Source organism: Nymphaea colorata, chromosome 11 (genome assembly GCF_008831285.2).
Source record: "Nymphaea colorata isolate Beijing-Zhang1983 chromosome 11, ASM883128v2, whole genome shotgun sequence".
NCBI classification, from domain to species: Eukaryota; Viridiplantae; Streptophyta; class Magnoliopsida; order Nymphaeales; family Nymphaeaceae; genus Nymphaea; species Nymphaea colorata.
This window is the reverse complement of record NC_045148.1, coordinates 8,516,509-8,534,499: the sequence shown is the minus strand read 5'-3', so window position 1 is coordinate 8,534,499 and position 17,991 is coordinate 8,516,509. Positions and strand designations below refer to the sequence as shown.

The 17,991-nt window shown below is 36.3% G+C and overlaps 1 protein-coding gene across 1 annotated transcript; it reads right to left on the bottom strand.

Annotated features, from left to right (window-relative positions):
• Positions 1 to 12,607: 12,607 nt before the first annotated feature.
• LOC116264773 (cytochrome b6-f complex iron-sulfur subunit, chloroplastic-like) lies at positions 12,608 to 16,939 on the bottom strand. The gene is made up of 5 exons (XM_031645155.1): positions 16,782 to 16,939; positions 16,403 to 16,644; positions 15,348 to 15,465; positions 13,784 to 13,966; positions 12,608 to 12,888 (listed from the first exon to the last, which is right to left on the bottom strand). The coding sequence occupies exons 1-5, from the start codon at positions 16,821 to 16,823 to the stop codon at positions 12,787 to 12,789; spliced, it is 687 nt and encodes a 228-aa protein (XP_031501015.1). The 5' UTR covers positions 16,824 to 16,939; the 3' UTR covers positions 12,608 to 12,786.
• Positions 16,940 to 17,991: the final 1,052 nt, after the last annotated feature.

Below are 17,991 nucleotides of genomic sequence, written 5' to 3'. Positions count from 1 at the left end.
CTCGAACTCGGCTCGATATCGAGAATAGCTCAACGGAAACAGTTCGTGCTCGACTCGGCAGTTACTTGTTGAGCTCGAACTCGACTCGAATAAGGCTCGACAAATTTGTTTCAATAGAATTGATATTTATCGTTATGTGTTGAGCTCGAGCTCGACTCGATTAAGACTCGACATCGACTTGATTAAGGTTCGACAAACTCGATTAAGGCTCGAACTCAACTCGACAGTTACGTGTTGAGCTCGAACTCAACTCAATTATTTGAACGAGTCGACTCATGAACTCGAGTTCGATTCATTAAGCAAATTACTCGGCTCAAACTCGTTCACGAGTCGACTCGTTGTTCATCCCTACCAATGATTAATCTCAACACTTAGCGAGAGCCAAGTTCCCTCCCCATCCCGCTTTCTGTTGTCCTCGAGATCAATTAAAGTTTAAGGATTCTTAAAACCGTTTAAGCGGGGTGATTAAACCATCCAGCTTTAGTTTAATCTGTTTTGAATCCTTAAAACTGTTTAATTGAACATCTAATTGATATAGTTCATCCATCAATCAAGAGTCTTAAAATGGAACGTACTACGCATAGTAGCTATGATCGACGCCATGAATAATAAATCACGTCATTGGTCTAAGATCAGATGCTTACTTAACCATCCCATGACTGTTACTGTGAATACAAGAAGTCATTCATGGATGCCAAATAGTAAAGCATGTGGTTGAATAGAATATTACAAGGAGATAGTCGATGCAAGTGATTTGAGGAAGAAGCCATTGGGGCGATGACTGAAGAAAAAGCAAAAGAACAAACTTCAGAAAGATAAAGCGAGTTTGATACGCCCAATCTCGATACTTCTTGTCTCCTTTTAGTTTGAAATAATTCAATGAGCATCTTATTTGATCTCGCGTAAAGTTTGAAATTATTGACTTGGAAGAGCAGACATTCTTTTTTATGTTTTCCAGGAAGACAGTGACTTCCCCATATGCCAATTTTCTTGGGATCAGAGAAAAACAAGAAGGAAATGGCGTGAAACAATAATAGACGATGAAAATGTCCATTTTTCTCATTGTTATTCTCTTAGGGCTGAGTAACTTATATATATATATATATATATAGAGGTTGATCAAATCAATCCCCTAAAATTGAATGTTAAAACACTTTTTACACAATCCAACTATATGTATTTGATCTATCTTAAGAATAGTATCATGAGAAACACATATATGGTTAATTCTCTTTTAGTTTAAAAATGTTTTTATAACAATAGAAAAATGAACGGCTCTTAGAACATCAAAATTTCATGCATAGAAAAAACACTGTTTTTCGTAAAATTAATTTGAATTAAGATTTGTTTTATGTTAAATTAGTGTCCACAAACAATCTACAATGTTCATGTTTTGTTTAAAAGACATTTAACAAGCACTTAAGAGCTCTGCTGTTCATCTTTAATTGTAGTAGTTTGTGTGATATACCAACTTTCCTATGTGCGCATATGTGTGTGTGAACAGCAGACCTCTTAATGTTTATATATATATATATATATATATATATATATATATATTTATTTATTTATTGATAGTTACCTAACCATTTAACCAAGGCCGTCCATATAAAACAAATGAATGATTGCGAAAAAAACAAAAAGAAAAATGTGTAAGCTAATATTTGTGACAAAAAATGGCCATCACCTTCTTATTTTTCTCTTAGCCGACTATCATATTGGTTATGTTAGTGATGTCTGTTTTCATTGATATTTATATATAGACATATGTAGACCGAATTTTCACACACACGTATTATATATGTGTGTATATATATACATATATATATATATATATATATATATATATATATATATATAGATATATATATATATATATATATATATATATATATATATATATATATATATATATATATATATATATATATATATATATATATATATATATATATATATACACACACATATATATATAATATGTGTGTGAAAATTCGGTCTATATATATATATATATATATATATATATATATGTGAAAATTCGGTCTACATATGTCTATATACAAATGTCAATGAAAACAGACATAGCTAAAAACACTCACGCGACTTCCTTCCCCAGCCGCCTCCTCCCTTTTGTTCCCTTCTACATTAATGCTATCCATTTACCTTCCTGTCTCTCTCTTGTGCATATTTAATTTAATATACTTTTACACGTTCTTTCCGTAATGTCTTGAATGTATATATTGAATTTATGAAGTAAATTACCAATAAAAACGTCAAAAATGAAGGTGTAATAAGTGGGCATAATCCAACTAAGATGATCCCGGCATGTGCGAAGTGGGCATACAGAAGAAACACAATTTTCACGACTCCAGACTCATGATCAATAGGAAAAAGTGATGAATGAACACTTTAATGGGCAAAAAGATAAAGGCTGGCTAGTTCAGAGGCTCAGCCCTAACTGTTCAATTACTTTAATGAGCTTTTCTGAGCTGAAACTTGATCGGGCTCTTAGGTCGCTTTCTGATGCAGCGTATTAAATACTTTGAAGCATCTGTTCAGTTCATTTACTTGCTGAAAGACTGAATATATATGACATATTACTGAATACAACCCAATGTAAATGAGTTTTATATTATGATCAATTGACAGTCTCTTGGACAATGTACGTCATATATCTTATCTAGTGTTTTTATTTAGACAATTTGAATGTTACTAGGACCGTTCGATTCCTTGTGGTCAGCTAATCTTATTTATCTTATTTCATATTTTGCCGATCTTATGTCATATTTCAGTGTTGAATTTGAGTCGACATGAAATCAGTTATATGGGACAGTCCCACAAGACTTCGGCAATGACCAGTTGAAAATTTATTAACTATATATTTAGTGTCTCATGAACAAAGGTCCTACAAACGTGAAAATTTTCACAATCGCTTTTACTAATGCGTTCTTTTCGCATCAGTAAAAAGCATTTTTATTGACAAAGGCCTTCCAATCGATTTTCATATTGAGAGAGAGAGAGAGAGAGAGAGAGAGAGAGAGAGAGAGAGAGAGGGAGAAATTGTAAAAACCAAACACTTATGTCAGGGGCAAAAACCAGATCCTTTAATTTTTTTGCTAAAAAATTATTTTAAATGAAATATAAACATCATAATATATTTCTAAAAAGTATTTTGATATAAAACATGCTTTGAATCAAGTTGTTTTTATGAAAAATGTTGACCTTTCTATTACCAAAATGTTGATGTTATAAGAGCTATTCATTTTTTGTTTATTGAAAAAACACTATTAAAACCCAAAACATGATCAACTTAACTTAATATCTGTTGCATCTACCTATCTTTAAGATCATATTGGGAAGGTTGGATTAAAAAAAACACACTTTAAATACCATTTTAATAGATCTGGTTTTTGCTCCCGACCTATTGGTTGGGTTGGATTAAAAAAAAACACACTCTAAAATGCCCTTGAAAGAAAGAAGAAAATAAATGAGTTTCCTTAAATGAAACCTTAGCTTGTCTTCTTTAAGAAGTATTTCTGATTCTTAAAAAAAAACAACTTTACTTTTATATTTGCAACTTAATGTGTACTGTCTTGTATTATTTGGAGCCCCAGCCTAAATGCTTGTTATCAAATCTAGTATATGAGAGTCAAATAGCCACTTGTTTATATATATATATATATATATATATATATATATATATATATATATATATATATATATATATATATATATATATATATATATATATATATATAGAGAGAGAGAGAGAGAGAGAGAGAGACGATGGCCTCCAACTGGAAAAAAGTATCCGTGGCCTTTCACCAAGTAAAAAGTGAATCCGGAACCCGTGAAACGAATTGAAACTCTTGGTGAGAGACAAGGTGTAAGACGCCCATGAAGTAACAAAAAAAAAGGGTGTGAATCTGCCGTTTGAGGTATCCGAGATGGTTGTTTGTCTCCATCCTGTGAGTTGTGCATCCTTCCAGGTATCGATATCGTGTGTTGAGATCGATTCCTCTATTATAGATTGAACCAAAACCAAAAGCTTACGTATTGATATGCTGGAATCAGAATGTTCTTGATTTAATTAATTTGATTTCAATGTCCTCCGCATCCAATGCACCTCTATTTCCATTTTCTTCCGATTCATAAGCAATTATTTAAGTGGAAGAACCGCATAAGGTACACAGATCCGATCTTCCTTGTCGATAGATTCTAAAACGATATGAATTATTAAGAAACTAACGATGGATTCTCCACGACTGAAAATCTAAAAGCTTTGTCCTTAAGAGCTTAAAAATTTGCTCATTATTTGTTCACGGGTTGCTTGGTGATATGTTTCAATAATTAGAGATGGAGATTACGGTAACGAGAAAACCATTTTGCTTCATGTTCATACCATTTTTCTCAAAGAATCTGACCACAAATCATTTGAAAAAAATTTCTCATCTTGTCTGTCGTCTTGAGGGTTTTGAAATTCAAAAGTTGAAACTCGACACATATTGTAGATCTCGACTTCTTCGAAATCCGAGCAACCTGAGTTCGACCTCCGTGTGTCTTCCCATTTCCATTACCAAACTAGAATTAATGAGAACAATGAGAGAGAGAGAGAGAGAGAGAGAGAGAGGGAGAGTGAGAGAAAGATGATAGAGACAAAAATTAGGGTTGTCTGAAGTCCCATTAATCAGTTTGGTGTGTGGAGAACTAGTTTCTAGTTCCTTTCAAAAAACTTTGTGAAATCAAAGTTGTCTTAACAATGAGCTGTTTAATTACACACACACACACACACACACACACACACACACACATATATATATATATATATATATATATATATATATATATATATATATATATATATATATATATATATATATATATATATATATATATATAGTATGTTAGATAGCCAAAAAGTAAAAATCTGTCACTAAAAAACAAGTGTCACGAGTATTAGCAACAATTTATGATGAACCAACAACAGTTCATGGTTTTTTACCAACGATACATAGTACTTTTACCTACAGACTTTTAATTTGTAGCAGACAAGCACATGGCAGTATAGAATTCTCCCATATTTTATGTTTTACCGCTTCTATATGAGGTTCTGCCCTCTTTTCCAATTGTTTCTTTCTTTTTCATTTCTCACCTGTTTTTTTGACTCTCTCGACTCTTTTTCTTTTACTTTTTTTTTGGTTTTTCAGAACTATCATGTCAACATTAGAGCTGGGGAACTTAGGTGGTAAATAGATTTGAAACTTGAAAATGTGCAACTCATTTGGAGAGTATATATATATATACCAGTCATCTTCGAACACCTTGAGAATGGGTTCTGAAAAATTTTAAATGGAGAAAGCTAAAGGTGAAAATAAGAGATCACATAGTGAGTCCAAATCATTGGTTGAGAGGAAGAAAAGATCTTCAATTTCATTTGCGGAAAATCACACGGCAAACACTTAAGCAAACAAATCAAATGTGACAGCGAAGGAGAAAGAGAAAGTATAACTAATTGTAATTAAGCAGATAATTATGTGTTCAATTATTTGATTGCTTTGGCTGTTGAAGGTACCATGATCTTTTAAAACTATATATCAATTGTTTTCCATTGGTCCAGATTGGAGACAGAAGTAGCTGGCGCCATTCATGTGGAAAACATATAAAAATGTAATAATAAATTTGGACAACTGCTATCAATGTCAATTAATGACAATGTTTTCCAAATTATAATTGCTATCATTGTGAGGACAATCCAAACTAGTTCCTATTGCAGCTATTTCCTTTTCTTACTTTAATTATGCCAATCTACCTCACTTCTTCAGGTGGGAGAGGAGTCAAGGGAGGGTTGACGCCCATGCTACTCGAACCAGTGACCTGTTTTCTACCAGCCACTGGCAGAAGGCCGTGTGCCGAACTCCTTCGAAGTGCTAATCCGCCAATCTTTAGCTTTAATACGGTGAAATATGGAATAATTTACATTAATAAAGATAAAAAATCGCAATTGAGTTCATGTTGTTGAGCCTAGACTCATGAAGTCATGAGCCACCAAATCCTGAAATTAAGGCCAAGGGTTCAGTTGGACTTGGGAATCATGAAGGGCAGCTGAATTTGTCGGCTTGGTTCGCCTCAGTCAAGTCATGCTCGCACACATCTTTGCATGAAGCCTGTCATATTTTTCCGCCGGCCTTAGTAGTGGGTATCAGGCAGTGGCGGAGATACATGGGGGCGGGGGTGGGCCACTTGAGAGTTGAATCCCTTCTAATATTGTAATACTGCAATGAAAACAACAATTACAGATAGAGATATCAAATCATCCCTTGATGAGTTCTTCAGATCTCAGACTGAAGAAATGTGCTTTTCAAAGGTTTTAGGTCAAGTTGGTTCTGAGATCTAAGATCTGTCCCCAAGATCTAAGAACCCTGTGATTCAGATCTCCCAAAAAGGGTAGAGACAAATTAACCAAAAGTTGAAGAACAATCCTTAGTGCATTCACAGTGGTAACTTTGAATTAATGCTATGAGAATAGAAGTCCATGTGTGAAATGCATTGGTCAGTGTACTCTAGGTTGAAGACTTGAATTCGAGTAGTAAACTATTCCCGCAACTAGACTTAGTTCTAGATTCTTTGGACATTAAATACTGAGGTTTTTCAATTGAAAGAAACCCAATTTGCCTAGGTCACCATAAGAGTGAAGTGACAATCATTTGGGTCCAAGACAGTTTCAGATCTTGGGAATCAAATAGGATTCAGGTCCGGTATGCCTGAAGTTGATAAAGCACTCAGGCCAAATCCGGGTCTTGAATCCAACCCATTTGCATAGACTAGTTGGTAAGACAACCTGAAATGGTAATTATCAATCAAAATCAAAGCTGGAAATGTGAGTATTGGATCCATTTGCTATGATCCAGATCCAGCTTGTTTTCGTGTATGTGGTGTGTGTGTGTGGACGTTTGCACATGCAGTTGCGAGAATCACTACCTCTAAGCACATAGCTGGATCACTATATTTTTTGACAAAAAATGTCAGAAAGCCACAGTGCACGGCCTCTCAGATTTTCCAGAAAAATTTGTGGAATGTGCAGCCTTATCGTCTACTGTCACCTTTCTGGATGATTTTGCAGGAATCGGGTTAAAAACAAGATCCAAATATGAGATTCACGCCAATGTTTTCTTTCTTTTTGAATGGGTCTGAACTGGTATTCAAAATCTCATTCATGGTTTGGTTCGAACAATGCCCTCGAAGTTAGGTCCAATTCCTTTACCATCAAGAGTTGGTACGCAGCTAATCTCCGTTTTGAATTCTGGGGGCATCAACTCTTTATGTTGTAAAAAGAGGGGGTCACCGATGCATAAGTTGATGCATGGTGGAGGTGACACCTTGAGACATCGAAAGCAATCCCTGTATCATAGGAGGGACACTGGGTTGAGTGGCGGGCTTCCGCGGTGAGTCTTCTCTGGTCCCCGAAAAAGAAGCATTTTACCGCGATGTGGATCTATTACAAATGACCAACTTAACATGGATATTGAGCTAGTTATAATACTTGCATGTAACTGGTCAGTCGTGTAGATTTGGATCTGGATCTGGATCCAAGGAACAGCTAGCAATGTACATGCACTGAAAGCGTTAAGATTTGAACGTGAATCCCGTGAGGGGGGGAAGAGGCCCACAAAGAGAAGGATATGTACATTAATTTTTAAGATGCCAAACATGAAAGGGAGATAGAACAAGAGAGGCGTTCATGCACATCCGGGGTTCACGCAGGAATAGTGCTTTCAAAATCAACGTCATGAAGGATGGACATGGACTGGCGGAAGCAGAGGCAGAAGCATCCGCCATGAGAGACAGAGCGGTACGTAAGGGCATGAAGCCATGCGTGGATGAAATTTCAAGTTTACATAAATGCGGCCTCTCGTATGGTTGCTTTCATCACATTCGTCAGACAAATTCAAAGCAATGCACCACTGGCGGCTTCGCGGGCAGATCAGATTCGGATCAGCTAAGAAACGCGTACACATACATGCACACAGACATCAGATAAATTCAGAGCAATTCACCATTGGCAAGCTTCACACACACACACACACACATATATTACAAGGAAAAGAGAAAATAGAAGGTACCAAACCCTTAGGGTGCAAGACTGATAAAGAATAATCTTACTTGAAAGAAAAAGAAAGAAGAGATATAGTATTTTAATTATCTAACATTAATTAACAACTCTTTCTACTTGATTTTCTCTTAACTATCTATTTTGGAAACTTGAACAGGTAAGATGATTTTTTATAAGTGTAGCACCTATGGCTCTACCTCTCTCTCTCTTTTATTTATATATATATATATATATATATATCGGGTTTAAATGGTAATATTTTTCTCAGGTATAATATAACGAGCTCGAAAAAATATGGTGAATTTTAAAAAATAAAAAAATCTCAAAACTTATAAAATAAAATAAATGAGAATCTAATCAGATAAGATGAAAAATAACTAGATATACAGCAATCTAAATTTAGAAAATGGAGACAAACAATCTAGTATTAGAAAATGTTAAAAAAGCTTAAAATAAAAAAAAAACACAGAAAAAAATATTTTTGGTTGGTTTTGGCATTAAAAAAAAATGTTTTCCCCCTTTCTTTCAGTGTATATATATATATATATATATATATATATATATATATATATATATATATATATATATATATATATATATATATATATATATATATATATATATAGAGAGAGAGAGAGAGAGAGAGAGAGAGAGGTAGGTTGGTAGAATGGACCTCACATTTCTGAATCTCCTGATGCTGCGGAACTTTTGCTGACAACTGTAGAAAAAGCCATTCTTATCCTTCCACATCTTTATAATGGAATATATATCTCTCTCTCGCATACACCAATACTGTTGTAGACAACGGTATACGAAGCATATCACTCGATGTGTAGTCTGATGAACTCTTTTGAAGAGAATGTATCTCTTTGATGAACTCCTTTTGGTCCCCCATGATGAGACTGCACATAATATATGATGCAGGGAATCTAGGGCATCAGGGAAGCAACAACTTGCTAAACGTTGATTGCACAAATCTAAGCATTGTTTATCGTGCTTTTGACCACAAATTAATCGCTTGATTAAAATAAACATGAAAAGCAGTAACTCTTTTTTCTTACTGGTCCATCCACATCTCTTGCTCTAGAAGTACATTCATTTTCACATGTCTCAAGTTCCAAGGGAAAATTAAAGTACCATGACCTAGAGATGCTAGAGGTTCATGCTTATACAAGTTCTACTTGTACATCCTTCATATGGATTGCTGCAAAAGGGATTTAAATGATCTACTGAAGTGGTAAGTAGCCACAAACATATAGGGCTACTAGTGTGTTTGATTCTTGAGTTTGAGTACAAACAAGTTCAGGCAGAGAAGATGAACTTAAGTTTGAGTGATCTCTTGAGATAAGATTTTACGTGGATCGCTGGCTTGATTCGGTTGGTCCGACATCTTATACATATCTTTTGGTTGCAAGTATATGTTTAAAAGTCTTTTAAATGACATGTTTACACTTTAATATCTATTTTCTTTGAGTAATGACCAATGCTGAAACTTGACAGCTACTTGCTATTTTGAGTAAACGCTTGGAATTCCTGATCCAGAAGCTCTGAACAATTCGGATGCATCCTTCAATAAAGAACCATGAGAATATATATATATATATATATATATATATATATATATATATATATATATATGATCACAATCACGTGGTTGTCTATGTTGTCTTTTTGGTTTGGACCAATAGATGATCGTGTATTTAATTCCCCTCAAGAAAGCACAATGTAGTCTGTTTGAAAGTTAAGAGAAGGATTCGAGATCGTGGACCGGATTGGGCCGTCCACAGGCCGCTATACGGTAGATGTTACTTAAATAATTAAAGTATTTTGATATGGGTTTTTAGTGACTAGTCTGCTGATGCACTTACTCTGCTCAGATCTGTAAAATCATTTTATTATTAGAAGCAATTATCACAGCCACTCAAGTGATGAGCATCACCTTGTAAAATGGTTATAAATTGTGTGCCAATCCTTGAGAAAGAGATGGAACGAACGATTGGACAATACGAATGTAACAAGATATATGAATCAAGTCAACAGAAGATTAACAGTGGCATCCATTAAAATAGTTGTGTGCTTACCGCTTACTTTAAGAGATACAGTACTCTCCAGCCTAATCCATCAGATTTTGCCGCCAATAGAATGAACATCACTGTCATGCATTGGGGCTCTGAAACTACAGTACTAATGGCGACATGCCAACTATTTTTCTGATAAATGTAAGCATGATCTCGTAGCCAAGTTGGGGAGTGAAGTAAATGTTCTCCATGCATCTAGATTCCGATAAGGGTTCTACTTTTCAAGACTGACCTGCTCACAGAATTTTATATTGAAGAATTATGGTCATTGCAGCAATGTCATTTCTGAGAATGCAGGTACTACGCTGTCATTAACTTGAGAAATCGAAACAAATGGTTCACGATTTGATTTGCCCTTCGCTTATAAAAAAACATTATTTGAACTTGTGAAACATGCAAGGATAAACTTTTGTTATTGACGTTTTCAGTTTTACTGGAATATTTCAAATTTGGTGTTCACAAATTGTTCAGTTTTTTTGTTCAAATTTGGTGTTGGTGAAGCCATTTCAAACGATGAACTCGATGGCTTCGGCCCTGCCAACTTGCAATAATGAAGCTCTCTGTTGTTTCAGATGAGAAAGGAGCGAGCTGGAAGCAAAATGTTTGTTGATTTCTTGAATTTGGGACATGAATTGAGTAAATGGCGTTCTCACAAGATCTGAGTTGTGAGATTTCTTGAGTTTTCGTTTGATCTTGCTGTGACTATCCGATTTCTACAAGATTGTGTTCTTGCATGAATATTGTGAGCTAGAGCTAGCTCATCATTTCTAGCTTTGGCTGACAATTAGATCTGTCATCTTTTTTCCACATGGTTTAGCCAAGCTTGAATACCCTTCTTCCGATGTAGAGATTTTTTTCTTTAATGTACATTTTTTGAAAAATGTACATTAAAGATTACATATATGTTCTTACATTCTTTAATGCTCATAAAATTATGATCATGAGGGGCCCAAGTGTACAAGTCTGAGAGCAACTTCAGTTTGGATTCAGTTTGAATTGATTACGTCTGTGTTTTGCTAAGTAAAGCTTCGAAAATTTCTTCTCCTTTGGCCTTGATGCAAACAGAACCCTCTGTGGTTGTCTGTAAACAAGGCCCTGAATCTACCTTAAACATATCAGACAGTCACAATGTTTGAAGCCAAAGCTATATATATATATATATATATACAAGCGAAAATGGTCGACCAATCAAAGAAAGAAGCTGCAAGAATACGTCAATAGTTAGTAGGTTTACCGATTACATAAAAGTTGCATATTACCGGCACATACTGATAAGGGTTGTCTGTACATGCTTCTTGATGGTACCGCTTTATATTCGTAGGACTTAGTCATTGAACACGACGTTTTGTAGTTAATCTCACATTATTAGCGTTTACTATTGCATACACGATATTTATGATTTATGACAATAAAACATTGTTTGAAAAAACATTATATGCATGGATCCATGACCACAATAAGCTTAGAGAATTTTTACCTCACATGACTCTCAACGCAATTACCTAAAAATTCACATTACCGTTACTAAGCGCAAAATTAGACATCAACAGTGATACAATTATGTAATATTCCACATATTAATCCTTAGGGAAGATAAAAAAAAACCTTTACATGGGAATTTCTGCGTGCGTGCATGCAACAGGGGGTAGAGAGAGAGAGAGAGAGAGAGAGAAAAGATAGAACAAATGCGTTGTAACCAACGGTTTCATATTCCTTGTGAGATGATGTTATGAAACAAGCCGATGCATATAACTGAGCGTCACTGTTGGTGTGATACAGGTCCAAGCGATCACTATGTGCGGTTCAAAGCACTTGTATGTAAAAGAAGGAAAAATTCGAATGACTTTCTGTTGTCTTCTCTAGATTATGGTCTACTATTTTCAGCAAAAGCGAAGATCGGATTGCCGTTTGTGTTCTGTGTTGAACATTGCAAGATCTATATCAGCTCCGCTCTCCTGCAGCTAGTGATTGCAATTCAGCCATGGTTTCTGTCTTCAAGGGAACTAGACGATCTCAAAGCTGATGATCGGGCAAGGGAATCATGCTGGATATATCGTCCATAATCAAATTATGTATGGCGGTAGACCATGAAAAGAAAAAAAGAGTTACAGTAGGCACTCTTACTCAACATGGTTAACCTGCTGATCTTCAACCAGTCAGCCAGGAAAAGCAAATCCAATTCCAGTAAATAAGCGGTAATGGATTGGGAAGTTTTCCATCTACAATTGGTGGTCTGTAGTACGGCAAAACTCTAGAAGCAGTAAACCCACTCTATCTGGGTTCAAAATTGTTTTTCAATATCTGATCGAATGCTATACTTCCAGGTCGATCACCTCCTATTCCCACTGCCATCCATCATATCAGGACTATATTTTACAAACCCACAGAAAAGAAAGAGACAATTAAAAGGAAAAAGAGGTTCTAAAGAAGCATATTCAAACATTATATGACTCTTTCTCCAAATAAAATTGTTGCAGCAACAAATTTATGTTACAGGAATGGAGAAGAATACAGAGAAAAGTACAAAAGGTAGCAGTTGAGCCAGCTGATGACACTGAGTTACAATTGATAGCACTTCATCAAGTTCAAGCTTTGAATCTAAGCCCACCACGGGTTCTCACCAGTTCTGAAGTCTGTTTCAACCCAAGGCACAAAAACTACTTTGCCATCATCAATATCAGCATGCGCAAGCGCAAGAGACTGCAGAAAGAAAGTTAGTAGTCAGAAAATTTGCAGTTATTCTAAAAATTAGTAACTGCACCAAACCATTAAGGTGATCCCTAACATGCAAAACAGGCATGCCCCTCAAAGTAACAAATTTTTCTGCTACTGCTGCAACTTCAGCATTGTTGAGGCTCCTCACGCACTTACTACTTATAAAGAACGTTTAAATACATTCACAACCATCAACAATATCCTTAAAATATCGTGATAAAAATGCGAACAAGTGAAATAGAAAAAAGGGAAAAAATTGCAATACTTTGGAATTAATAGCATAATGAAATATCTAAACATATTTTGATAATATTGTGATGTTTCCACAAGATCTTTCAAAAAAGACATTCTTAAATGTATTAGGGTGCATACAGATAGATCCTCAAAACGACTTTTACCATGTCACACAGATATATAAACCAGGTTTTCAAAACTATTAAGAAAATTGGTTTTCTCAAAAACCATTTCTTCAAGGTGTCATCCAAACACAACCGTAGACTTTTTTGGGCTCCCTTAACATTTTAATAACTATGTTGAACTTTCTGAACATTTAAGAAAATCGGTAGAGAAACATCCTTTTGAAAGTTCCATACTTTCAAAAGTTTCCTATTTGATATGTGTGTGTGTGTGGGTGTGTGTATTTAATTGTTTGAATTCTGAGAAAATTTCCAAGGAAAACAAAACATCCCAATTAATTCCTGAGAAAAATCTCACCGATAACAACCCGAGAACGATATTTGGCACTATGGTTTTTAAAAGCTCTAGAGCAACTTTCCTTGTTTCAGTTATCAAAAGCGAGTTTGGCAGGATAGTAGATGCTACATAAGCTGAAGAAAGAAAAAAGAACTGACAGAGGACAGATCATAATCTTAGGCCTTACCAGTGGTGCAGGCCCACGAACAACCTTCCCTTGATTGTTGTACTGTGAACCATGGCAAGGACAGATAAACTTGTTCTCAGCTGAATTCCATGGTACAACGCAACCAAGGTGGGTGCAAACAGCATTGATGCCATATGTAGCTAGTGTCCTATCATTCTCCACCACAAGGTAGGTAGGATCTCCCTGTAAATCAAGTATTTGACAAATGGTCTTATGAATACAACTGAAAAACATGGGTCTATAACAATACACACACATGCACACACTTGATAACAGAGGCCCGTGAGGATTATAAAGCAAAAGAACTTCATGTGGACACACATGCGCGCGCACACACACACACACAGCTGCACATTATGCATCCACCTACTAGACCAAACAGCGAAGCTGCATTACATGCTTTCTGCACATCCAAAGTTCTCACCACCAACATGCTCGTCCAATCTAGATCCCGTGGTAAAATAAAACACTACAATCTGTAAGTAACGAAAATGTCACACAATGGGGTCCAGACAAGCTAGCCCTGTCTATGTAAGCAATGATAAGAACTTAGAGTATGTCATCTCTGAACTGAAAGAAAAAAATGGAAGTCAAATCTAAAGAAGATGGACCAAAAACAGGAACATAGATGGTAAAATGGTTCTCAGTGGAAACAAAATACTCTGGGTTGAATTTGATATATATATTTTTTGTTTTCTGAACTGTGTTCTATTAAAATTGATGCAGAACCCCATCCTCCCATTCCAGTCCTATGATTTTCATTATGCAGTAAGATATGCCAGAACCATATTGGAAAGTTTCTTTAGTTCTGGCATGAGATCTAGAGTAAACAACATGGGACAGACTTGTTTCTTTTGATGGAGATGGTTACATAGTCACTTAAAAAGTGGGTATCAGCCACCTACTTCAAAAAAAAAAAAAGAAAAAAAAAAAGAAAGCCATCAGGCAAGTTGCCTTTTGAAGGGGAGAAGATGTATTCACGAAGGAACAGTTTAAGCACAGTTGCAGCAAACTTCCATGTCCAGGGTGTCTAAGACCAGGTCATAAACAAGCTCCTCAAAAAAGTGAAAGTTAAAACGTTGGAGGTTAAAATGAAGGGATTACATTAAAACAGATTCAGAAAGAAAGATTGTTCAAACTAACTCCAACCCATGAGCTCTCTGGTCATCTACCCCTCATAATAACACAAATCAGATAGTTCCTTTTTTTCATATGATATTATCTGCCACAGCCTAGGATCACTACATCCTATGGGGTTCACATGCTATCTGAAGCCACCAAACAGGAATGCCTCCTAAAACAAGCTTGAGTTTCCATGCACAACCTTTCTGTGAAAATGACTGCAATATGGAAGATAACTCCTTTGTATTTTCTGCAGCAACAGTTAGATTCCCCATGGCTTAGAAAGGAAAGGTGAACTAGAGTATAGTTTAAACCTTGGCAGTTCTAAGGAAACAGCCTAGTGCAATTCCATGTTTCTGCTAACTTACTAGTACAATTAAATCTTACGAACAATTTACTGAAATAAAGTGCAGTTAATGGTAAGAGCAATTCAGGAGATCACCTTCAATCCTTGAGTAAGTGTTCTGTCACCAGGTCCATGTGTCTTCAGCCACTCAGCAGCTAAGACATCATTTCCAAGGGCGTCCTTTGCAAAAGTTCCACTACTACCACCTCCAGATCTGGTCTCCCACCAGAAAACATAATTCAGACCATGTAAACTACCTTTTAACATGCAACAAGTAAAAGCTCTCAAAGCTTTTAATTAGAAATTCAAGTTCTTCATCCTTGTAACTATCGGCTATCAACATCAATAAGATAACCTCTCCACTAAGAATTATCTATGATAGATAAGCACAATCATTTTACTGTTGACTATTACATCTAGTTGGTTGAACTTAAAGTTTTTCCAAGAGTCAATATCAGGAAATCAAGCAAGGCCGATTAGGCAGAGTAAAACAAACAACTAGCCGGAAAGTCCAAAGAAACAAGAAAGAGATTCATTTTCTAACATTGATTTTCTCCGCTACTAACACATAATTAATGCTCGATTAACCTAAATACTACCAAAATCTTCCAATCCTGCTTCCTGCTTTAGTAAAACAGTCAACACTAGAAAAAAAAGATCACTGTTCAGTTCCCTACATCTTCCACGACACGCAAAGAGCTTTTTATATATTGTCCAAAAATGTGGCAGTCTCTTTGCGTAAGATACGAAACAAATGTCACATTTAAAAGTTCACATTTGGCATTATTTCTAATTAAATAAACGTGCCACCCTACACGTCATTCTAAGTGAAGCAACTTGACAGCCTTGCATAAATACGGGAAAACTTCCTATACCAAAATATCCAAATAAAAGCTCTTCCAGTGCATAATTGGCATCTCTCCGATTAAAAATGTAATACTTCAACCGTTCATGATCGCTAAGTAATGCTAGATCACAACAGTAAAGTAACAGCAGTTGCCTCAAGGTAAGAACAAAAGCAATCTTCACATAGAATCGCGCCCCATACTTGGCATAATCACTTATACATCCAAATCCAGTTAGAATCCAGAACGGGTTTGAAAATCAAGTTAAATTTCAAGAGAGAGAGCGAGAGAGATAGAGAGAGTCACCCAGGGGGCGCGAAGAACGTGGCGTAGGGAACCAACATTCCGGCTGTAGGCAGAGATATGGCACCAAGAAGAAGAAGATTCATCAGCTGGCGCTTGCTCATGTCCGGCACCCGGTCGGCAGGGATGCTCGTCGCCTGGCAGATGACCCTCCCGCGGCCATCCTTCGCGCCGCTTCCGCGGCTCTTAGTTCTCAGAGCCGGCGATTCCAGAGGGCGGAACGCACCATATTTGCTCGAAGAAATCTAGAAGAAGAAATTGAAATAAGCAAACACCCACAAGAGAAACCCATAAGTTCGTTCATATGAAAGGATTGGAAGATTAATTGCTTCAGAAATTTCAGGGCGAGCTTCAGCTATGTGGTCTTCTGATCAACTAATACCTGAGACGGGGTGAGTGTAGCAGCCGGAGATGTGGCAGCCATGGGGAGGAGTTGCCTGTGAGAGGGAGAGGGAGAGGGTGGGGATGGTGGGAAGAAGTTGAAGAGAAAAGGGGCGCGTGGGGCATCTTGAGATGAAGAGATAGGCCATCGTCTGACTGGAGATGCATGGTTGCGCAGAGCCACACATTCATGATTACGAGCGCGAGGAGGCCACATTTCAGGCGCTAAAATTTTCCTAAAAATGGAATTCCAATGACTTGGTAAAAAATTCCAACGGATTACAACTTTTGGGTAGGGTTAACACGAGCCCAGTTGAGCCCACTTCAGTAACCTCGAGCTAGGCTTCACTAATGAAACTTTGAGGAGCTTAACTCAATTCGAGCTTGGAAATAGCTCAATAGAAGCAGTTCACAGTTATGTGTTGGGTTCTACTTCAAGCTCGACTTAACTGTGTTGAGTTCGAGTTCGAGCTGGACTCTGATAGAATTGATATTCATCATTACGTGTTGAGCTTGGACTCCACTCGATTAAGTCTTCACAAACTCATTTGAATAGAATTGACATTCACACATGAGTTCAGTCAGTTCGATATTGGCTGGACTAATGAAACATCAAGCTCAAGAGTAGTTCGACGAAAGCAGTTCTAGCTTGATTCAGCAGTTATATGTTGAGCTCGAGCTCGACTCGATTAAGGCTCGACAAACTCGTTTGAATAAAATTGATATTCATCGTTACGTGTTGAGCTTGAGCTCCACTCGATTAAGACTCGATAAACTCGTTTGAATAAAATTGATATTTATCGTTACGTGTTGAGCTCGAACTTGGCTCGATTAAGGCTCAATAAACTTGTAAACTCATTTGAATATATCGACTTAATTAAGGCTCGACAAACTCGATTAAGGCTAGAATTCGACTTGGCAGTTATATGCTGAGCTCGAACTCAACTCGATTATTTAAATGAGTCGACTCATGTACTCGAGTTCGACACATTAAGCAAATGAATCAGCTCAAATTCGTTCACGAGCCAAGCTTTAACGAGTCTAGCTAATTGTTCACCCCTACTTTTGGATGATTAAACAAAGTAAAAAAGGCGGGTAGATGAAAAAAAATAGTGAACTTAATTGTTTTTCTGTTAAACTAACAAAAAGTTAAAATTTTTTTTGTCCCTGAAAATTATATATAGCTCATATACTTTGAGTTTTTATTTTTC

Coding starts and splice junctions, on each gene's coding strand:
- LOC116264773 (XM_031645155.1), bottom strand. CDS start 16,823: ATGGCTGCCACATCTCCGGCTGCTACACTCACCCCGTCTCAG. Junction 13,967..15,347: donor CACTTACTCAAGGATTGAAG/GTGATCTCCTGA, acceptor CTTGATTTACAG/GGAGATCCTACCTACCTTGT. Junction 12,889..13,783: donor TTCGTGGGCCTGCACCACTG/GTAAGGCCTAAG, acceptor TTCTTTCTGCAG/TCTCTTGCGCTTGCGCATGC.